The 22,137-nt window shown below is 35.6% G+C and overlaps 1 protein-coding gene across 1 annotated transcript; it reads left to right on the forward strand.

The window, feature by feature from the left end:
• Window positions 1-4,697: 4,697 nt before the first annotated feature.
• On the forward strand, window positions 4,698-21,578 carry LOC129271330 (leucine-rich repeat-containing protein 40-like). Its single transcript, XM_064106473.1, has 13 exons — window positions 4,698-5,236; window positions 7,854-8,035; window positions 9,019-9,092; window positions 9,676-9,805; window positions 10,144-10,267; window positions 11,096-11,238; window positions 11,717-11,889; window positions 12,654-12,744; window positions 13,636-13,778; window positions 14,071-14,178; window positions 16,660-16,770; window positions 17,716-17,979; window positions 19,366-21,578. The coding sequence occupies exons 1-13, from the start codon at window positions 5,077-5,079 to the stop codon at window positions 19,469-19,471; spliced, it is 1,809 nt and encodes a 602-aa protein (XP_063962543.1). The 5' UTR covers window positions 4,698-5,076; the 3' UTR covers window positions 19,472-21,578.
• Window positions 21,579-22,137: the final 559 nt, after the last annotated feature.

Genomic DNA, 22,137 nt, shown 5'->3' on the forward strand with positions numbered 1-22,137 from the left:
CAATAGGTTATTAACAAGTACTTGATAATAATAACCTTGAGGTTCCCTTCCTTGTATGACGTCCACTATTTGCCTCATTCTTCCTCAGGGTCCTACGTCGTCTATTAAGTAAACCTTACGGTTCTTGGCAAAAGGGTTCTTGTCCAATATCCATCAGAATCATCACTACAGAGTGTGTAGAATTTGTAGTTACTGGTAGCCTTATCAGGGGCCCGTTTCATAAAGGACTTGCAACTGTTGAAACTTTGCCGTAATGGCAACTACCATGGTAACAGGGCTCAGCAGCCAATCATAATTGAGGTTACCATGGTAGTTGCCATAATGGCAAAGTTACAACAGTTGCAAGTCCTTTATGAAACAGGCCCCTGATGTAATACTTCTTACTCTCAGACCCCAAGCCTCTAGCAACCTGACCCCTTCCCATACACTTGAGTATAGTTCTTCAGAGCTCATGTTGGAGCAGGGGAAATAAAGCAAATGGGGCCTTCAGTCCTCCATCAAACGGCAGTGCACAGATTTCCTATTATTTGGGAGAATTTTCCTTCTCACATCAAAGATGAAATTATATCTGGTAATATCATGAAGCTCCTCACGCTTCTTCGTCATGAAATTCTAACTGTTCTTTATTGACTAAATTCCTGTACCGAAACAAGCTAACCAGACAAATTTATATATAATGCAACAATTGCAGTTACATGTATTATTCAATTATTGATCAATAACTGGACTATGACATTCGGTTCTTGCTAGCTGTTGGCGTCACTCTGAATTTTAATAATGCACATTTATAAATATGATATTCTGAACATAAATTGTATGTATTGTAAATATTTTCCATTATTCTGAACATTAATATACACATAATTTGTACAATTGAAATTTCATTGATGATGCTAGTCCGTAATATATTGAAATGATGATTGCTGATTGATCCATGGTACACTTGTTTCCCTCAAATTAATTGTTGCCAGTTTCAGTTTACATATTTCTTTTTTTTATATTCTTAACTGACCTGGATTGAGGTGAAGGGGTGTGGGAAGGAAGGCCTGTGGGCCATGGTAATTCAGTTTACCTTTTCCTAACCCAGGCAGCCCCTTCATCTCTATTCCAGGTCCTTTGTACTATGTCACCTATATCCTATTGTCTGTGTGATTTGTATTGTACTATCATGTATTTTTAATTGCCGAATAAATAATAATAATAATAATAATATATGCCTCTTGCCATCAGCACAAAAAACATGTGTTGCTAACTTTGAGCTTTCTCCTTTCAAAGTTTCTTCAAATGTTTTCAGTTCATTATTTACATTGCCCAGGTCACTGGACCCAACCAACTGTTCACCACCACTGAAAACCTAACCATATTTAATTTTCATCTTGTCCATCAAGAGGCATACATTTATGGCAAGCCATTTGTGTCAAAAAGGCGATAAACTCAGTTTATCGCCGATAAACTTAGTTTTTCGCCGATAAATTAAGTTTATCACTTGAAAAACTAAGTTTATCAAGAAAAACTAAGTTTTTCACCGATAAACTTAGTTTTTCCAATGAAAAACTAGGTTTTTCAAGTGATAAACTTAGTTTTTCTTGATAAACTTAGTTTTTCAAGCGATAAACTGAGTTTTTCATTTGATAAACAGAGTTATTTGATAAACTAAGTTTTTCAAGTGATAAACTAAGTTTTTCAATTAAAAAAACTTAGTTTATCGAAATCGAAAAACCTAGTTTATCGAAATCGAAAAACCTAGTTTATCGGCGATAAACTAGGTTTTTCGATTCGATAAACTTAGCTTTTCGATTTCGATAAACTGAGTTTATCGAAATAGAAAAACCTAGTTCATCGCCTTTATGGGACAAATGGCGTTCTTCGATAAACTCAGTTTATCACTTGAAAAACCTAGTTTATCACTTTTATGGGACAAATGGCGTTCTTAGAAAAACTCAGTTTATCAGATTCGATAAACTTGGTTTATCAAAATTGAAAAACTAAGTTTATCACTTGAAAAACCTAGTTTTTCGCCGATAAACTAAGTTTATCACTTGAAAAACCTACTTTTTCGCCGATAAACTAAGTTTTTCACTTGAAAAACTCAGTTTATCAGTCGAAAAACTTAGTTTTTCAAGAAACTCTGCTTTTCACTTGAAAAACCTAGTTTTTCAATGAAAAACCTAGTTTTTCATTGAAAAACTAAGTTTTTCAATCGAAAAACTAAGTTTTTCGGCGATAAACTTAGTTTTTCTTGATAAACTTAGTTTTTCAAGTGATAAACTTAATTTATCGGCGAAAAACTTAGTTTTTCAATTGAAAAACTAGGTTTTTCGATTGATAAAGTAGGTTTTTCGGCGATAAACTGAGTTTATCGCCTTTATGACACAAATGGCTTGCCATATACATTTCTCTTGAAATCATTATCAGAAGGGCCTTCATTAAAGGACAAGTCAACCCCAACAAAAGGCTGATATTAATAATAAGAGAAAAATCCAACAAGCATAACACTGAAAAATTTCATCAAAATCGAATGTAAATAAGAAAGTTATGACATTTTAAAGTTTCGCTTAATTTCACAAAACAGTTATGCACATACTGGTTGGTATGCAAGTGAGGAGACTGATGACTTCACTCATTCACTATTTCTTTTATATTTTATTATATGAAATATTCTATTTTACCCCATTGTCCTGTGAAACAAAGTTTTATCACTCCCTGACAATGTGGAATCACCATTGTTTAACATTTTATGGTTCAGTCAAGTTGGTCCTTATTGTCAAATCTGTAAAAAATGAAATATTGAATAATTCAAACAATACAAAATAAATAAATAGTGAGGGACATCATTGATTCTCTCATTTGCACGTGACTAAATTGAGCATATAACTATTTTGTGAAAAATAAGGGAAACTTCAAAATAACGTAATTTTCTTATTTTAAATTCGCTTTTAATGGCATTTCAGCATTATGCTTGTCTGAGTTTTCTCTATTGATTCAAATCAACATTTTTCTGAGGTGGACTTGACCTTTAAGAAAACTAAAAACGTTACTGAGAGAGGATGCTAAATCTGTCAAATATATCTGACAAATTGAATTTTTTTACAAGGAATCATTTAGTGACAAAGGATGCACATGTTTACCCTCACTGCATCTTTGTGAAAGTGAGATGTTTCAAAATCTTTTCAAATATAAATCACATCCATTTTTAACGTAAGGTTTTGATAAGCTTTCTATTGATTTTATTTTTTTTTCTTAGTTGGCAGTGACATTTTTTACAGCAAGAAACATCATGAAATTAAACTATTGTTTTACCATTGTTTTATGTAAACATTTATTAAAGTACATTATAACAGTAATTGTGTCAGCAGATGTACATGTATATATGAATTGATATTATTAAAACTATAATACACATATGAATAATAATATACTGTGATGTCTTATTTTTATGTGTAGTACATACATTTACTTTTAAGAGTTACTGAAAAAATAGACTAATGATAAAGTAGAGGATTGTAGAGTGATGGTTACACAGAGAAATCAAGAGCTATTGATCTATTTGAAGTACTTGTGATGTTTCTTTTGAAAGTATCGATTTTTGACAGAAAGAGTGACTTTAAGAAAGAAAAGTTACCTGTTTAACCAGGTAGGCAGTCAATCAAATATATATTTCAATAGTACAGTACTACAGTTAGTTAACTATGTTAAATATTGAATTTAAGTCCTTATGAAATGGGCAGAGATAGAATGTTTTTGTACATGTATGTAACAGACATTATCTAAAGCATTGAATGAGTGAATTAATGTGTGAATGAATTATGAATGGTTGGGTAGATGGCAGGATGAATGGATAGATGGATGGATGGATGGATAAATGAATGAATGAATGAATGAATGTTGTGGAATGATGTATGGATGTATTAGTGGATAAATGAAGAAATTAATAAATATATAAATGATTGGATGGATGGAATAATGAATGAACGAATGGATGGATGAATGAATGAATGGTTGGATAGAGGGATGAATGGAGTGATGGATATGGATGGATGGATGGGAAGGATGGATGAATGAATGGATGTTATGGAAGGATGTATGGATGTATTAGTGGATAAATGAAGAAATTGATAATAGATATATAAATGAATAAATGATTGGATGGATGGAATAATGAATGGATGGATAAATGAATTAATTGTTGGATAGATGGATGGATAAATGGAGTGATGGATGGAATATGGATGGATGGATGGATATGGATGGATGGATGGATTGATGGATGGATGGATGAATGTTATGGAAGGATGTATGGATGTATTAGTGGATAAATGAAGAAATTAATAATAAATATATAAATGAATAAATGATTGGATGGATGGAATAATGAATGAATGAGTGAATGAATGAATGAATGTATGGATACTAGATGAATGGAGTGATGGATGGAATATGGATGGATGGATAAATGGATTGATGGATGGATGAATGGATAAGTGTTATGGACAGATGTATGGATGTATTAGTGGATAAATGAAGAAAAGAATTATAAGAATAGATGATCGGATGGATTGAATGAGTGAGTGAATGAATGAATGAATAAAATGCATTCATGGATAGATAAATTAATGAAATAGATGGATAAAAACGTGAATAAATTGATAGATGGATGGACAGGTAGATAGATAGAGATGGATGGATGGAGAGAGAGAGAGATATATATATATATAGATAGATAGATTAGATATATAGATAATATAGAAGACGGAATATTTGCCTGTTAACTTGTTGAAAATTTAAGTGTTGAAATAATAAAGAAAATGAAAATGCAAGAAGAAGGCGGAAAGAGGAGAAAGTATCCCTAAAGAACCACAATCATTTTCTGAGGACTAGTACATTAACATTGTACACAAAGGTATCACCACGCCCCTTGGACCACACCCCGTTTACCCCCAATTTCGAAATCTGGCGCTCGCTCGACAGCTAGCGACAGGTGTAAGCAAGAGATCCAGCCAAGCCAGCCGCGCGAATTTGTTATGCAATCGCTTGTCGATGTCATTTTGAACACGTCGCAGGTGGCACTTTTCGAAAATGTCTCGTCGTGGTGGGAGGCAGCCCTTCAATCCCAGAGCTGGATTTCAGAGAACCAATAATAATAAGGAAGATGATGGAAAAGGTGTTTCGAATGTCATCCTCAAACAAGCACGCTCCAGTGGACAATTGAATTTATCTAACCGTTCACTCACAACTGGTAAAGACGTTGTTTACATTGTAGTCCCATATATTATCATTCATGTCTGTATCATTAAATCTCTAATTTCTAAACTGTACTCGGCCTCGGCCGAGTCATGACTCATGTAATGGAAGGTGTTTTAAAATTCTGCACTGCTGATATTTAATTGTGTATTGCAGGCAAGACTGCCCTTGCTGCCAGCGACATTCCACTTGTCCTGCTCATTTCTTAACCTTTCTTTTTTTTCTCCTCGTACACAGATGGCAGGCGATCGTGTAACCCAGAGAGCTCCAGCCCGCGTAGCGGGCTGGAGCCCAGACGCTCAGTGTACAAACGGGCATTCAGGTGAGAGTACCGTGAAGTTTGGTCAATATCATTTACATAATACATAATTTAAACAGAAATTAAGCACTTACCACGATTGTATGGATGATAGTCTAACGAGTGGCAGTTTCCTGACATCGAGGCACAGACTGGAACCTCAAAAAACGATCAGTTCTGTCGCGGTGGCTCTCCTTCTTTCAAAATTCATAGCAAAATGGCCGTTCGAGAGGGTGTAGGGCGCATGCGCGAATTTGACAAAGTCTATATGCGCTAGTGCTATACTAGCCTCGGTCTCGATCGGCCATTTTGTGTTGAATTCTGAAAGAGGAGAGCTACCGCGACAGAACTGATCGTTTTTTGAGGTTCCAGTCTGTGCCTCGATGTCAGGAAACTGCCACTCGTTAGACTATCATCCATACAATCGTGGTAAGTGCTTAATTTCTGTTTAAATTATGTATTATGTAAATGATATTGACCAAACTTCACGGTACTCTCACCTGAATGCCCGTTTGTACACTGAGCGTCTGGGCTCCAGCCCGCTACGCGGGCTGGAGCTCTCTGGGTTAGCGATCGTGTACCTTCAACCTTGGGCGAAGTCCGTGCAGCAGGCTCCACTCCACTTCACTACCGCTACACTACGCTCCACCTACCCGAACTTCGGGACAGTGAACTCGATCGGATATTCCGAGTGACAAAGGTGGGATGGAAATGGTATTTATTGTAAAAATTATAGAAAAAAAATATAACGAGAAAGTAAAATAGCTTAATTTCTTACTCTTCACCCGTATTTCACTCTGTCCATAGTCCGGTTATCCTAAAAATTGGTGATTTTGGGCCAGTATCTTTTTCCTCACACGTATTATTCACGGCCGATTTCAAAACATCGCATGCGATGTTTTGCGATGACCTGCGCACTGGGACCGATTGATCGCATGCGATGTTTTGAAATCGGCCGTGAATAATAGGTGTGAGGAAAAAGATACTGGCCCAAAATCACAAATTTTGAGGATAACCGGAGGATGAACACGGAGTGAAATACGGGCGAAGAGTAAGAAATTAAGCTATTTTACTTTCTCGTTATATTTTTTTCTATAATTTTTACAATAAATAACATTTCCATCCCACCTTTGTCACTCGGAATATCCGATCGAGTTCACCGTCCCGAAGTTCGGGTAGGTGGAGCGTAGTGTAGCAGTAGTGAAGTGGAGTGGAGCCTGCACGAACTTCGCCCGAGGTAGCGATCGTGCAGCCACCATTCATGCCATTAGGGGGTGAACAAATCCCGCTGATTTTTGTCTTTATTTCATAAAAATATATAAAAAGAACTGGACCAGAATGAGGATTATTATTCCGTTTTGGCCTGAAATGCACCAAAACAGAAAAAAATAAACTTAAAAGGAAAAAACAGTGACTTACTTCGGCTGTCGCCCAACTCTCACTTCCCTGGTTTATCCGAATTAATACAATAAACTTATGGCCATTGAGTCCCTGTACAGATTGAGTTAGATCTTCTGTCTCTGTATTTGGTGAGTGGAGCCAACGGAGTTCAGCGGAACAACCTAGACCAAAGCTTTTGGTCTAATCCTTACCTTTGCCTTTGGGCCGCACAGTTTGGCTTAGCCTTTCATATCAGCACCAACCAATCGATGACGTACGGTAAAGTAGACCTAATGTAAAAAGCAGTTTCACACCAGCCGATTTCGAGAGAATTTCTCAATCAGTAATTGTTCGCAAATGTCATAGCAGGCAGGTCTGTCAAATCTCAATCACATTTCAAGGTGAATAACAATATGCTCACTGCGTTTCCAAATATCGCGATCGGAAATGGCTGCATTTTGTTCTATGTCATCGTTGGATTTCTCAATCTAACATCGCCTTAGGAAGCTTAGCTTCACTTGGATTTGCCCTAATTTTGATATGGACTGAAGTTAGTGACCAAAATCATGTGAACAAATGGGTGAGCTGCCGCAGGTAGGTCTTTTAGTCGCTAACTTTAGTCCATGTCAAAACTATGGCAAAGCGAAGCGATGTCTGAATGAGAATTTGACAATGATCTCGAAATACAGCCGTTCCTGATTGCGATATTCCAAAAATCGGTTGGCATACTGACCTTGAAATATAATCGAGAGACTTGCTATGACATTTGCGAACAGTTACTGGTGTGGGAAATTCTCTCGAATTTGGCTGGTGCAAAACTGCACGTTTTCTACCAAAATCATTTTGCACTTAAAGACTTGGGTAGTACATTGGATTCTGCTTCAACGCATTTTGAAATCGTTACCACAACCGGAATTTATCCTTTACCTCACAGTTCCTCAGTCAGTATGGAATATCAACATAGACGTCCCCCCTGAAGCAAAGAACGTAGCATTGGACAACCAGGATGAGAGATGGTGGGATCAGACTGAATTGGTGAAGCTCATTCTCGCTTCAAACAAACTCGAAGAACTCGCAAATGATATCCAACAGCTGCCTGCTCTTACTGTGCTAGATGTAAGTTAAGTGCACTATGTATGAATAATGAGTTACAGATAAAATAGATCAGAGACAGCTAGACGGCACTATGATTTTATTGTTAAAGGTCAAGTCCACCCAAGAAAAATGTTGATTTGAATAAATAGAGAAAAATCAAACAATCATGCTGAAAATTTCATCAAAATCGGATGTAAAATAAGAAAGTTATGACATTTCAAAGATTCGCTTATTTTTTACAAAACAGTTATATGCACAATTGACCAACATGCAAATGAGACAGTCTATGATGTCTATCACTCACTATTTCTTTTGTTTTTTATTGTTTGAATTATACAATATTTCATTTTTTACAGATTTGACAATAAGGACCAACTTGATTGAACCATATACATGTAGTATTAAACAATGCTAATTGATCATGTTCAGGAAGGAATTAATCGTTGATTCACACGACAACAGGGAGAAAATTTGAATATTTCATATAATAAAATACAAAAGAAATAGTGAGTGAGTGATGTCATCAGTGTTTTGTGAAATTAAGGCGAAACTTTAAAATGTCATAACTTTCTTATTTTACATCCGATTTTGATTAAATTTTCAGTGTTATGCTTGTTGGATTTTTCTCTTTTTATTCAAATCAACTTTTTGTTGGGGTGGACTTGACCTTTAATTGTTTTGGTGGTTGTTACAATGATCTTCATTATTTTTAGCACTTTTATTAATCATTGTTCTCACTTCTCACCATCATCATAGTTATAATATTGTTATTGCTGTTATTACCAATATCATCATCATCATTATTGAAGTTACATTGTTACCTTACCGTGAAGGCCACGCCTCACTATCATAGTGAAGTTCAAGTTCAGAAGATAGTGCAGTGTGGTAGCGTCAAAGAGGTCCCATGGGACCAATTAAAAAACCTTGATTTGACAGTTTATCACCCTACTGATGAAGTATCTAAAACTGTAATGTGAAAGGTAGCATTATTGTTGTTATTGTAGGTTCACGACAATAAGCTAACTTCTTTGCCAACCGCGATTGGAGAACTCCGGAACTTGCAGAGATTGAATATAAGGTAAGAGCAAAATATTAACTTGAAAGCATATTTTACAGGTTATAAAAAGTTGATCATCTTCTACTTACACCCTGTGGTTATGAGAAAAAAAAATTCTACACAATTTGAATTTTGACATTTGCCAGTGACAAAATACTAGGGGTTGAGGGCAATTTAGCCTCCGTAAGCTTCATACTTTCTGTAAGGCACTTTGTCAGAAGTAAGAGACACATCTTTATGTAGTGTACATGAATGTGATGAGTAAAGAAATATATTCAGGGGGGTGTTTCACAAAGATTAGATTAAGACTTCAGTCGCACTTAAAGGCCTGATTGCATGCGTTATAAAAGGCATGACTGCATTGGTCAGATCATGCCAAGAGGATGCACACTACTGCATATTGATCAATAAGATTGCACGTTTTATATGTACGCATCAGTATTTAAGTGCGACTCTAAGTCGTACTTAAATCTTTGTGAAACACCCCCCCCCCCCCCTGGTTTGGTGTTATTGAAACATGCAAATATGATGGAGAAAAGAGTAAAAATTTTCTTAAGATTCCCCATTGAATACTAAACTTTTATTTTCTTCATTGCTTCTCTAGCCACAACTGTTTAACAGAGCTTCCATCACAGATATCCCAGCTCCATGATCTTCTTTTCCTTCATGTTCAGCATAATAAGATCAGTGTTCTCCAAGATGGTCTAGGTGACCTTAACCACCTGGAAAACTTGGTAAGTCATACTTCAAAGTCAAGCTCAAATTAATAAGGGGATGTTTCACAAAGATTTAAGTGTGACTAAAAATCATACTTAAATTCCCAGTTATGTTGGAGTGTAAAACACATCACTACAGTGGTCAGGTCATGCTGAGAGAGTGTGTGCTGGGGGAGGGAGCGATCCTTATACTCACAGAAAAGAAAAAAATATAATGAAAAATGGAGTGGGGCTGTATTTTATTTTCCCTTCTGGTTTACATTTAGTAACCTTTAAAAATATTAATCCTCAATATAAGTGTTGAATACATATACTTTGACAGAAGTTTTAAATTTGTTTTATTTTTTACGTTGTAGGATGTATCTAATAACCAGCTTAGAGATCTGCCTGAATCAATCGGGAGCCTGCGTAAATTGAAGAGTCTGAACACATCCGAGAATCAACTACTGCTGGTCCCATCGACCATTGGTAACCTAAAAGGTAAGGCCACATTGTGGAAGATAAAACCTTTGTCTGGATATTTGATGTTATTATTCTTTATTCGGCATTTCAAAATACATAAATTACAGTACAATACAAATTACGTAAACAATAGGACATAGGTGACATAGTACAAAGGACCTGGAATAGAGATGAAGGGGCTGCCTGGGTTTGGAAAAGCTTAACTAAATTACCATGACCCACAGGTCTTCCTTCCCACACCCCTTTACCTCCATCCAGGTCAGTATAAGAATATAAAAAGAAAGTATACAACTGAAACTGGCAACAGTTAATTTGGCGAAACAAATGTACCATGGATCAATCAGCAATCATCATTTCAATTGATTCATTGCAGTATAAATAATAAAAGAAAAGAAAAAATAATAATGCAGTAATTTTACTTGATTAACTACGTATACAAACAGTTTCGAATCTTAATTGACTACTTTATTATAAGTAGTAGATATATCTACTTTGTCATGCTGGATTGTTGCAAGGTACAAGTCATTGGGCCAAATAGATATAGTGCAGTATAAGTAAGAACACCGGTAATTGAGCAGGCTGACTGTTTTTTGTCGAAATGTTCAAAGGCCTTGACTAGATCTACATCAATGTACTGTCTAGGTGGAATGTTTTGCTCCAATAGTTCCCTTCAAGCATCAACCTGCCACTGTGCTTGTGCATTGCAAACATTCACCACACATTTGTATAGAGGCCTAGAGGTTTTGAAACGGCCTTAAGCAAGAATTATTTGAGTGCATCGGACTTTGATCTTCATCGTTTTCACACCCCCGAGCAAAACCTCGCCATTCTATTTTTTTTCTGCAGGAGTTCGGATGCTAGAACTGAGCAGCAACAGACTGACTGCACTACCCGAGGAGATGGGTTACATGTCATCGTTAGAGCAGCTCCATATAAAGTCCAACAAAATTACATCTCTACCTCCTTTCACCAAATGCAAAGATCTGAAGGTATGTCATTCTAAGATTCATGAAGTGTTGCAAGAAACTTATGATCAATTCCAAATCTATCATATTTTCATGTATTTGACTGCCATTATGCTCCCCTCCCCCCCCCCCCCCACCCCCATGATCTTGGCCAAAGACACAGATGGGATGACGCCTGGCAACAAAAATTTTCTTGATGGTAGAAAATGACATAAACTATGTGATTGCATAGCTAAATTTCACTAAATCTATGTATTTTATTTTATATTATTATGCAAATTAATGCATGAAATTGTACCTTTTGCTGCGATTCACTAAATAAAGCTCTTAAAATGCTAACTTTGGGTCTAAGTATTCTTTATAGCATTCCTAACAATTATACTTGGGGAAAAAATCTGGTACCAAAGTCAATTTCTTATATCTGACTTTTTTATTAGCTTTGGTTTTTTATTGTGTTTTCAATAAAATTTGTTAGTGACTTTATGTTTCTTGCTTATTCTAGGAACTCCATGCTGGTAATAACAATATTTCAGAGCTGAGTGTTGGGCTGCTTCAGTCCCTATCATCTCTCAATGTATTAGATCTGAGAGATAACAAGATAACCACCATTCCCGAAGACATGATAAAGGTTACTACTCTCACCAGACTCAATATTGCCAACAATAATGTTTCAAGGTACTTATAATTTGTACCTCCTTTTTAAAGATTTTGTTGTGTGTGTTGGGGGGGGGGGTTTGGGGGTGAATTAACCTTGATTTTTTTTTTCATGTAGATATCTTTACCAGCAATTTTGTTTCTTTGTTGTTTAAAGGTTCAGGTTATTTTTATTTTGTTTTGTTTGATTAATTATTCATTTTTTCAGAGAGGGAGGGGGGTTCAAGTTTGTATCGTTAGGTAAATGTAATCACTGTTAATCCTATTTTATGTATATTTCAAGGATTTTAATGGGGAGCAGTGTTGATTATTATTCTGTTGAAATTATTCTTTAAATGTCTTTAGTTGTAGAAATTTCCAATATTAAAAAAAATATTCTGATTTTGAGGATGGAGCTTTGATTTGTCGACTAGACACAAATATAATGCCTTTTTTGATAGCCTCACAGCACAAAGGCATTGATTCACTACAGAGCTGATTTTATTGACTAATAACATTGATTGCCATGAGCAATCAACTATATAATTAACAACATGATAAGCCGCTAAGCTTTGTATTGGCCGGCCGAAATGATGATATTCATCAAATGGCTGTAATCATCTTCAAAATCTACCCATCGCAATAATGCATACCAAAAGTAAATGAGTATTTTCTGCCATGAGCAAGGATTCACATATATCTATTTTTGTAATGGAATGACAGAACTCACTCTTGGTAAAACAATGAATTGCCCGATACAAATCATTTTGAAGAAGTTTATTTCCTTTTATTGTTTGTTATTTCAGTCTACCTTATAAGCTTGGTAATCTAACATCACTAAGAGCTATGGTTCTAGACGGAAATCCACTTCGTAGTATCAGGAGAGATATTGTCAATGTAAGTCACAAACCATCTTTATTTTTTGACTTATTGCCAAATCAATCCTTCTTTTCATTCATTTAATGCCATTGATAATCCTAATTCAGTCTCATCTTGTTCAATATTCACTACATTACCTCAAATACGGCTTATTTATAATGGTTTATTTCCAGTTGGTCTAATGCCAATTCGTCCAATTACCAATTCGTCTACTATCATTTGGTCTACCATCATTTCGTCCACTTTCCACATGGTCTAATTTTCCATTTCCTCCACTCACCATTTTGTCTCAAACCAGTCGATCCAAAAGCCATTTAGTCCATACCGGTATACCATTTGATCTAATTGGATTAAGCATTATTTGGGCGAAGTGAATGAAAAGAAAATGAGTATTAGACCAACTGGTTATGAGATGAAATGGTCCTAGATGAACTGGTGATTAGACAAAGTGATTATCGGACCAAATGGATATTGGACCAGTGGCTTATAGACGAAATGTTGATGGATGGAATGACATTAGACTAAATGAAGGTAGACCATGTGATGAGTGGACGAGATGGCAATAGACGAATCGGAAGTTTACCATTTATAATCACAGGATGAATTTATTTCATGAAAAGAAAGTTACTTATCTATTAAGTTTATGCAAAGCTGACAATTCAGTTAGACATTGTGAGACAAAATCCCCAATTTTTATTAATGATGAATAATAATACTAACTATATTTTTATTTATCATGAGGACAAATTTGGTGGTCTGTCATCTCAGCTGTCGGCTTGTTTCCCATTAAAGTTGCGCACAATTTATTCAGATTTTTCAAGCCGTGTCTGGATAGGCTGCGTCCTTCGCAATCGTTTGACTTGTGAAAGATCAACTTACATTGACCTGACTGAACTATTGTTTCTACAGAGGGGCACAATGGAGCTGATGAAGTACTTGAGGAGTCGCATAGAGGAGACTCCGGAGGATACACCCGACAGCTCGTCAGCTTCCGATCCATCAAGTGTTATAGGCCGGACAGAGGCAGTGGCTGGCAAGACCTTGGACTACAGGTGTGCTGCGGGAAATCTTGTCAAAAGATTCATGATCTGGGGGTGGAACTGGTTTTTAGGAATTGTTTTATTTTGGAAGACCTGATGTAGAAATGCAATCAAAATACTGTTATTATTTTCTCTAATGTTAGAATGTCAATATATCGTACAGTTATTGAGATATGAAAAACAAATTGAAAGCAAATACTTTTTTAGTACACATTCCTTTTTTTATAGTGTCAACATCTTTTCATGTCTGCATGTGGTTGGTTATAGCTTTCTATTCTCATCACGTGTGTTTTGACATTTTCAGTAATAAGAAGTCGGGAACAATACCAGTCTCTTTATGGGAACCTGCCAAGGAAAGCGGAGTCACTGCCGTCAACTTCAGCAAGAACATGCTTACACAAGTACCAGAAAAGTAAGTTAATACATTTTTTTTAGTGGATGGCATATGAGGAAAGGGAAGACCATAGATTACAAGAAGAGATATGTTGATGGTCTGAATGAGGAGGATCAAGACAGAAAGAAGTTAAAGAAGTGAGTGTCATTGTGATGCAAGTGTCAGTGCCCATTTGGAATGGGGAAAATGCTGATTGAAGTAAAGGATGGTGGTGATGCAAATGATGATGATTATAATAATAATGGTCTTTATTGATACTAAAAAAACATTCATTGCAGTCAAAGGCTGAATTACAAATGCTTGTACAAGGTAAAAAATATGACATATAAATTGACAAAAAACGCAAATATACAAACAAGGTATATATCATATATAGATGAAAATAAATAACTAAATAAAACAGCCAGTCAATACAGAAAACATAGTAACCTCCATTCGACCTTGCAAAAGTAGCAGGAAACATAAATGAGTGGCGATATGGAATTAGGTTGGTAAAAAATCAATAAGTATTTAACATGTGTGAAACGGAAACAGTATGAACAACATGGAAAAAGAAATGCATAATTGGCAAAATCATTGAGTAGCATTGTGTATTATTGAATTATAAAGAGAGCGATAAATCGGTGTAATTAAACAAAAAGGCGTTTAACAAGGTCGAATGGAGTACTAAAACATATCATAGATTGTTGGACATGCATCGAAGTATTAACAAAAGAACAAGTCCGCCCCAGCAAAAAGTCGACCCGAACGAATAGATAACCGAGATATATAGGCATAGCACTCAACATTTTACATTCTAGCCGATCCACCTCTATTCATTCAAATCAACCTATAGTCGGGGCAGACTTGGCTTAAAAGAGAAAAGAGATAGGGAGAATGGAGAAACAGAAAATTGGAGGAAACAAGAAAAAAGATAATGGAGATAGGAGACAGAAAAGATAGATGCAATGCCAACAATATGAAATATTACATATTACAAGTACAACATGCTATCAAAAAACAGAAAACGTTAAAAATGTAAAAGACAAAATTGCAACACTTCTATCGTGTCTATCCTGTTATACTTCACTGTAATTGCACTACATGATTGGCTTGATTGCACTACAAGATTGCACTGGATGTGTATGTATATAAAGCGTTCAAATATCAATTATACATGTACCATTTATTACTTGACTTCATGATGAAATTACTCAAGTGTTTTGTGTACTGCAATATAGAAAAAGAAGGAAAGAAGAAAGAGAAAGGAAGAAAATAAAATAGATGGAGGAATATAGTATCAAGACAATGAAGGTGGACATAATAGGGGGATGACAGAGAGAAGAGGAGGAAAATGAAGATGAGAGAAAGAGAGAAGGGAGAGGGTATAAGCGGAAAGGTAGGGAAGGAGACATAGTAAGAAATGAAGGAGAGGAAGAGTAAAACTTGCAGACAACACTATCGATACATGTACATATCTCACACATTTCAATTAAGTAGCAACAGCTTCTTATAACAATAACATGGGAATCCTAGCAAAGAGGAAAAGCTAGTGGAAGATAAAGAGAGAGGAAACAGAAAGAAGGAGAGGGGTAACAGAAGAAAATGGAATAGTAAGAGGAGAGAGAGGAAAGAGAGTGCAAGGAGTTCCCCGACATCATTACAAGGTATTAAGTGACTCAATAAGGTATGGAATAGGACTCCTCTTGTACCTTTCTGTTCTACATCTCACCACTGGGTACAGTGCTGTATTTCTTAAGGCTGAAGAGTACCTATGCTGACGGGGTGTTGGGAGCCAGTCCCTGAACTGAGTTGACTTTAACAAGGACCCTGCAAATCTGCAGCATAAATCATGCCTACGAATTTCAAGAGACTGCAGTTGTGTTAGCTGCAATGCATTTGGATACGACACGTAACGTTCACCTAATATTATCCTTAGGGCTCGTTTTTGTATTCTTTCAATTTGGAGGGCCTGTTGTTTATTGAGGCCAGGGTGCCAAGCAGGAACAGCGTATTCTACCAGCGGCCTCACATAACCTGTATATATTATAAGCAAATCTTTCTCAGGAAGCTTAAAGGGTTTCAAAGATCGTAACATGAACAATCGTTTGCTAGCTTTGGAGAGCATGGCACTCACGTGATTGTTCCACTTAAGGTTGGACTGTAAGTTTATGCCAAGGATCTTTACAGCATCAACTTCAGTCAAGGTCTGGCCATTTAAACTACATTGTAGAGGGGGCAACATAGCTCTACCAAAGTCGATTCTCATTATATGACATTTAGAAGCATTCAGATTCATGTTATTATGAGGAGGAAGAGGATGATGATGATGGTGATGGTGATGATGATGGTGGTGGCGGTGGTGGTGGTGGTGATGATGAATACACCTTAAACCAAATTTGTCTAAATTGTTATTTTCCTTCTCTTAATTTAATATTTCCTATGAATGTATGTATTTGTTTATTTTTATTGATTGGAATAAATTTAAATTGAACTGAATTTAATCATTTCTCGTTTCAGTTTGATCTTACTTCATAAAACTGTGGTGGATGTGAATCTGAGTGTTAACAAGATACCAGCTCTTCCCGTTGAGATGCAGATGATGGTTAACATCACAAGACTTGATCTAGGGTGAGGTCTTCAAGCCTTCACACGTTAGACTAGGGCTATTTCATTAAGCTGTTTGTAAACTTATCCATTACTTGACAATCATTTAAAGGGATGGTCCGGGCTGAAAGTATATATAACTTAATAAATAGAGTAGAATTCACTGAATTTTCCTCCATGAACTAGAAAAATTGGATTGGCAACTGATTTAGTGCATTAGATATTTATTGCTGCAACTTATTTCATTGTAAGGGAGACATATTATTCACACAAGTATGAAATAATGAAAAAAATATGATTTTATGTAATAACATAAGAAAACGGAAAGTGGAGATGTGACATCATCAGCCCACCTAATGAATATTCATGACGACTGTTTTCACAAAATATTGCTTAACTTTAAACTTCAATAACTATTATTTGTTATCCGATTTTGATGAAATTTTCGGCATTTTGCTCAGTGAATTCTATTCTATGTATTAAGATATAAATATTTTCCGCCCGGACCATCCCTTTAAAGTTGAATTATGATCTTTGTAAATTATTTACCAAAGTTCAAAATGTATAAATACTGATGTCTTTGTCTCGAATTTTCAGGCTTAGGATGAGATTTGGCTAACTTTATTTCCTTCATTGTTTTGGTCTTCATGTTTGGGTGTTCACAGAGCATTTCAGTGCGATATTATTATCATTCAATATGTAAAAAGCTATTAGAATTATAGTACTTAACTATTTCAGTACTAAATGCCTTGCAATGTCAGGCTTCTTTAAACAAGAAGTCTTTAGATCTTACCTGTCATGCCGTATTCAGTCAGTGCACTGGGAATCCCGATTGATTTGCAAAATATTTGATATATTTGAATACCTTTTTTACAACTACTTATTATTCACAGTTCAATACTTGCAACTGATTGATTTATACTGATGAAATTCAATTCATTTCATTTCCCATATATGTGTATTTTACAGGAGCAACGGTCTAAGCACCATCCCCTCCGAGCTTGAGACAATGACCGGGATGCGGGAGCTCGTCATCTCCTACAACCGCTTCACAAAGATTCCCGACGTTGTCTTCACCTGGTCCAATCTTGAGAATCTGTTGGCCAATGGTAACCAGATCGGAGAAATAGACCTGACTGGTCTAAAACGCCTTACCAAGATATCTTCACTCGATCTACAGAACAATGACATTGGGGAGGTTCCTCCTGAACTGGGAACAGTAACCAGTCTCAGGTAAGCACACAAATGAGTGGTAGATAAATTCTTCCTCGGTCATATCAATATGGTAGATATAATTTGACTGGTAAAGGGATGCTTCTCTCAGTCATTTCACTATGGTAGATATTGGAGAGGTATTTCCTGAACTGGGAACTGTCACCAGTCTTAGGTAAGCAAGTTTGACTGGTAAATGAACTCTTCTCTCAGTCATTGTACTAGGGGAGATATCTAGAGGTTCCTCCAGAGCTGGAGACAGTCACCAGTCTTAGGTAAGCATGTTTGACTGGTAATCAACTCTTCTGTCAGTCATTTCACTAGGGGAGATATCTAGAGGTTCCTCGTGAGCTGGGGACAGTCGCCAGTCTTAGGTAAGCAAGTTTGACTGGTAAATGAACTCTCCACTCAGTCATTTCACTATGGTAGATCCTGGAGAGGTTCCTCCTGAATTGGGATTAGTTACTAGTCTTAGGTAAGCAAATTAGACTGGTAAATTAACTCTTTTAGTCATATCACTGTGGTAGATATTAGAGAGTTTCTCCTGAACTGGGAACAGTCACCAGTCTTGGATAAGCACATCAATAAAAACAAATCATTGCTGGTCTGTAACTCATCTCTAAAACATCGCATATACACGTACATCTTTCCAAAGTGTGAACGATCTTCAGTCTCAATGTAGCACATAAGGCCAAGTACTAATGCTTCTCTTACTCAGTTCTGAAAAGTTATTGAAGAATGATAAGAGGATTCATCCCTCCTGCAATTGAAAAAAATCACCCACCGTAAGATCAATGAAGGTCACATATGACAGGTGTTTTGAACTCTCCTTTCAATCTTTGAGTCCGGTTTTATGGTCCTCTTCTAAACCCTGGGACTTGCCAAGAAAATAGAAACTTCTCACAATCTGCATCAAACGATGTCTTATTATTGAGCTCAACAGATATTTAGATTTAGATTTAGATTTATTCATTTTCCGTTCACAAGGCACAACAAAATCAAACTATACATAGTCATTTGAAGTACAACATCAATCGGAGTAAGGTATAAACAATGAGAACTAATGCGAACTAAAGTAACTTTGACTATAATGACTATATAAAACAGAACGGAGGGGCTTGCCAAGGAAAGCAAAGCTTGTATGAGAGGCAAGCCCCCGTAACTTAGTTTCAGTACGTATAATACAAAACTATAATATAAAGAAGAGACGGAAGACAGTTTAAAAGGAGGCTATACAAAATATCAAAGGTAAAAGATATTTGTTTCTTCAAAGAAAAAAGAAAAAAATATATAAGGTCAAGCAAAATGTATTTTATTTCTTCCTTACCAGTTCTTCCTCAATATGTAATTTCGTGTGTTTTTTTTTTTTGAATTTACATTTTGTTATTCTTCCTTTGTGTATATCAGGTCTCTTTTGCTTGCTGGTAACCGGTTTAGGAACCCACGGCCAGCCATCCTCAACAAAGGAACCGTCGCTCTACTAGCTTACCTTCGAGACAGGATCCCAACGTAACAAGCTCTCGCTCAGGGATACACTGATATAATAAAACAAATAGTGCATATCATTAAGGGCATCAGTAAGAATTATACACACAAGGTGCATTGGGAACAGTTCTATCATTTGGACTGTTACAAAGCTAAGATGTGTTGGTTAATATTCTAATGACCAAGCGATATGTGTATTATACCCCAACAAAAAGTTTATTTGAATCAATAGAGAAAAATCCAACAAGCATAACACTGAAAATTTCATCAAAATCGGATGTGAAATAAGAAAGTTATGACATTTTAAAGTTTCGCTTAATTTCACAAAACAGTTATGTGCACATCCTGGCTGGTATGCAAATGAGACTATGACGTCATCCACGCACTATTTCTTTTGTATTTTATTATATTAAATATTCTAATTTTCTCCTCATTGTCAAGTGATACGATTAATTCCTCCCTAAACATGTGGAATTAGCATTGTTTAATACTATATGGTTCAGTCAAGTTGGTCCTTATTGTCAAATCTATAAAAAAATGAAATATTGTATAATTCAAACAATAAAAAACAAAAGAAATAGTGAGTGATGGACATCATCGACTGACTCACCTACATGTAGTTGTGCATATCACTGTTTTGTGAAAAATAAGCGAAACTTTAAAATGTCATAACTTTCTTATTTTACATCCGATTTTGATGAAACTTTCAGCACTATGCTAGTTAGATTTTTCTCTATTTATTTAAGTCAGCATTTTCCTGGGGTGGACTTGACCTTTAACCCTAAAAGGACTGGGCTATTTGAGATGTATTGAGGACTGATCTCAGCCGCTGTTTGCGTCAAAATTTGGCTATCAGGGAGTTTTTAAAGTTCATCAGGGAATTTTGTCTTCTTGAAAAGCTGGGAACCCCGAGATTAAGGTCATAGTTACACTGCCACCTACAAGTTTAATTGCAATTGCCTGCTGATTAAAACAGATTTTTTTAGGGGAAGGGGATAGAGATGGGTCAAAGTTCAGCAAATTAATGCTTTACTTTTCTCTGATTCAAATGGTTTTGTCCTAGAATCACAACACTGAATTAGATTTATTTATAATAATAATAATAACGCAGTTCTTGTATAGTGCATATCACATTATGTCATAATGTGATATGCGCATGTATTCACTATGCAATGAAATAAAAAGATGTATGCTAAAAGAATAAATGATTCATGGCTATTGTACTTGTTGATATAATAGATAAATGTTACGATATCATGAGACTCCTATCATTTACATCAAGTCTGCATGTTGTGTATTCATTGTGTAACATTAGTACATTATTTTATGATGTAGTTTGTATGATTTATACATGTAATCCTACTTAAATCACTTTATATAAAACCCTATTCTTTTAGTTTCATTTAAAATTGATTTCTCACATATAATGCAAAGCTTATTGCTACATTCCACGTCACAGCAAATGGATTTAAGAATACTCTTCATATTCCTTGGTTAAAATGAATTCCATTTCTTTCTTATCCCTTTTCATTTTGATATGTTAAAATTTGTACCGTTTGTTTCATTTCTGTCGGCTTTCGAGCATGATTGAAAAATTGACCCAGCTTTCCGAATTCCCTCTATGAAAAATCCTAATGAGACTCCAAAATGTTCTTTTGAACTTCTGTATTCATGCATATTGATATTTTCATCAGTTATTTGTGTCAGAATATGGGATTCTGCATACAAACATATGTGGTGTAAACTGTTAAAATGCCTTTCTTATTAACATTATTATAAATCATCATTAAGATTGTATGATTGTGCCATCCATAAACAATATATTGTAGATAAGAATGTAAAATCAAATAACTATTCCTATAAATATGTAAAATGTAATTAGGCACTAAATTTTATATAAATGTTTTAATTTATCATGTATATACATGCATATTTTGCATATAATTCTTGATTTGCAGTACTTCTCAAAATGCTCGTGTACTGCTTCTAGGCTGTTCCATTTATTTACATGCACATCCAAATCAGTTTATATTATCTATGCTTGGCGTGCATGCAGTACAATTCTTTTTTGCAAGTACTTTTTTATATGCTTGTGTGTGAAACAAATAAATTGCTCCTTATATGTAAAAAAAAATGTTCAGTTCTTCATTTTTGTTTTAGTAAATACGTAAGAAATTCAGTGTCACCAAGGACTGAAATATTTCCAGTTTAAGAAATAAATTTCAGTGTCAAGGCCAAATTCACATATTGAATTTCAAACCTATGGGCAATTCAATAGGTTGGTGGACATGAGCTCAATGTGTCTTTGTACTGTATAGCCCATCTGAACCGTAACGTGAGTAACCACTTTATCTGCACCCCTAGTAAAAACCATGTGTTCTTTATTTTTTAATTATATACAAAGTTTGTCTCCCTAATATACTTCTCTGAAATGGAAATAATCAACTTTCATAAAAGCCTTGTATGATGACACTTTTCACTTATGTCGACTTTTCATTTTATGCATGTCCAAATCATGTAACATGAGTAACCGACACATTTCAAAGATTCGCCAGGAGCATGATAAAATTTCCCAAGTTTTGTTTTTATACAAAGGATAGTCAGACTGCGTACTTTGTTGTGATAAAGAGATGTTTAGTTCCTATCAATAATAATGGAGTTACAGCTCCAAGTATGAGTCAAGGTGTCTCCAAA

Source organism: Lytechinus pictus, chromosome 11 (assembly GCF_037042905.1).
Source record: "Lytechinus pictus isolate F3 Inbred chromosome 11, Lp3.0, whole genome shotgun sequence".
NCBI classification, from domain to species: Eukaryota; Metazoa; Echinodermata; class Echinoidea; order Temnopleuroida; family Toxopneustidae; genus Lytechinus; species Lytechinus pictus.

Coding starts and splice junctions, on each gene's coding strand:
- LOC129271330 (XM_064106473.1), top strand. CDS start 5,077: ATGTCTCGTCGTGGTGGGAGGCAGCCCTTCAATCCCAGAGCTGGATTT. Junction 5,237..7,853: donor TAACCGTTCACTCACAACTG/GTAAAGACGTTG, acceptor TTTACCTCACAG/TTCCTCAGTCAGTATGGAAT. Junction 8,036..9,018: donor CTGCTCTTACTGTGCTAGAT/GTAAGTTAAGTG, acceptor TTGTTATTGTAG/GTTCACGACAATAAGCTAAC.